Consider the following 2,481-nt stretch of genomic DNA (forward strand, 5'->3'; position numbering starts at 1 on the left):
CCCAGAAAAGATTTTAACCAGGCATAGAAATTTCGGATTTTTGTTTTCAAAACCATACCCTGGCCGGGGTCCAGAATAGCTGGAGAGAAGGATGAAGAGTATAAAGTAGGGAGCCCCATAGATGCTTTTTCGTTAATACCGGTGAGAAATGATGATGCCTTGTCCTAGGATAGGATGGAAAGAAGTGCAAAGATCCAAGATCCGTTTTTGAAGGTAGAATCACCAAGATTTCTTTTTTTCTCCCCAAGTCAGGGTTTTTTATTTAATCCATTCTAATCAAGTAGTAATACCAGTAAATAAACCCTTTGAAAAACAGCCAGGTACCCCCCTATCTCTGGAAGAAAATTAAGTCAACGTTTTCTCCATGGTAGAAGGGACGCACCTCCTGGTGTCCATGGTTAGACAATCCAAGAATCCCTTGGAAATTTCTACAGCCATTTCCCCCAAAAAATCCATGGCAACCGGTTGGGACACAGCTACTTCAAAGGGTAAAATGTCATATTTCTATGTGGTTTTATTAACAGGGACTGGGTTGCACTCGTAGAGCATGGATTGGATATATAATTGAGGTGTGAGAGGTCTCAAGAATGACGCTCAGGTTCTTGGCTGAAAAACTGGGCAGATACTGTTGACATTTACACAGGTGGAAAGGAAATTGACTGTGGAACCCTCTGGGGACTGAGTGGGATAAAGAGCTCTGTTTTATTTAAGATGCTTGTAAGACATAGAGTAGGGTGTGCAGATCATAAGCCCAGAAAAACATCTGGGCTAACTATGTGAATTTAGAAGACCTCGATATATAGACAGTCTTTGAACTTAAGGAAATAATTTGCCTAGTTGAGGTTATTGACCTCGCACTGGAGGAGAAGGATGGGTGGAGTATAAATTTAATAGAGACATTTCAGGTAAAGGCAGGCATGTGATTAAAGCCCCAAAACAGAAACAGTGAGGGCCAATTGATCTTTTTCTAGTTGGTGAGAAGTGAAAATATGGGGTGGGATTGTGAGTGCCCTCCTCAGTCAGGTAGTGGCTATCCTGTCTACACTGGTCATCTTGAGAGATCTGTGAACACTCTTAAATCCTTACACAACAGTAAGAAGCATTTTTTGTGCTTCATTAGTTTATGTTGTGAAACCTTAAAGTTGGACTTAACATAAATCTTGAGATAATGGTATTGGTCGTGCATCATGAAGACTGAAGGGTAAATCTCCCACAGAACCACCGCCTACCATTTGTTAGTAACATCGTGGAAATAAGCCCAAATAATCGGACCTGGTATTGTAGGAGTTGTACTGTGCCTGTCACCCCGGTGATGAAGTTTCAGCTCCCACCTCCTCTGCTCCTATGAAGATGATGAGGAGTAGGATTACCCTAACCCACAGAGCCCTGCCTGTCTGGATCTCTGCTCTCCCCATCCATCACTCCTCTCACAGAGTCCACCCATGTGGGGACTGTCCTATACATCCCATCATCCTTCACTTGGCAGAACAAAGTAAGAAGCCAAGTGAGGAGACTGGGAACCTTTCCAGTTCAAAGAACAAAATGCTCTAACCATTAGTGGGGCCTAGAGGTTACACACACCCTTTTGAAAAATGTATACTCCTCAGTGCTGAAAAGGTTGATGGCTTTCCAAAAGTGAGCGTCTGCAGCACCTGCCTTACTAAGCAGGATTTGGCCAGCTCCTAGCATCATCATTCTTTGTCAGTAATAATTGTATCTTAGCATCCCTTGAGTAATATATTTCTTTTTGTGTCCAATAGTTTTGTATGTTATGTGTATATTTTTAATTCTGTAGTGCTGTTCATGCATTTTCAAACTGAGAACTGAGGGAATGATGATAACTTGAGCCAGGCACTTGGCATGCACTGTGTACTGATTATGCCTATGTTAACATCCGCAGAAATGAAGATGCGGTCAATCAGATGGCCGTTGCTCCCGTTCCGTTACCATCAAGTTCCCCATCTTTTATTGAGGTAAGATGGCTCCTAATTAGCTTATAGTGAATATATTAGATGGGTTTGTCATAATTCTTTTTTTCCAAATCTAGCTTTTTTGACTTTCAGTATCTTGTATTCCAAATTCATGAAATTTATTATCTAGGGAATATACCTAAGTCAAATAGAAAGTATTTGAAGTACTAGTACGATTATAAAGTAATCTAAAACAATGTTAAACAAACACTTTAGAAGTTAACCATATGAGTATTGCCTTCATCAAAGTTTCTTAAAGTTTTTTTCTAGACATAGAATGTGTCATTTCTTAGAAAACTCTCTTTTTTAATAACTGAATAGTAGTACCCCTTTATGGTTTCAAAACACTTTAAACCTATGATTGTAGGTGTCTTTAAATAATTACTTTCATCTGCTGATAGGGAAAGTGATAACACAACAAGATTGCTATCATAATGATCTGCTGAGAGAGAGAGAGATAGAGATAGAGAGAGAGAGAGAGAGAGGATAACCAGTGTGTCTTCCCAGCTGA

General features: G+C 40.1%; 1 protein-coding gene across 1 annotated transcript in view; it reads left to right on the top strand.

Annotated features, from left to right (window-relative positions):
• The window catches only part of PATJ (PATJ, crumbs cell polarity complex component), a 292,560-nt gene that overhangs the window by 203,840 nt on the left and 86,239 nt on the right, over positions 1 to 2,481 (top strand). Inside the window, 1 exon segment of the mRNA XM_023754657.1 lies at positions 1,901 to 1,973. Coding sequence (XP_023610425.1) covers positions 1,901 to 1,973 — 73 coding nt within the window.

Source organism: Myotis lucifugus, unplaced genomic scaffold, assembly GCF_000147115.1.
Source record: "Myotis lucifugus unplaced genomic scaffold, Myoluc2.0 scaffold_63, whole genome shotgun sequence".
NCBI lineage: Eukaryota > Metazoa > Chordata > Mammalia > Chiroptera > Vespertilionidae > Myotis > Myotis lucifugus.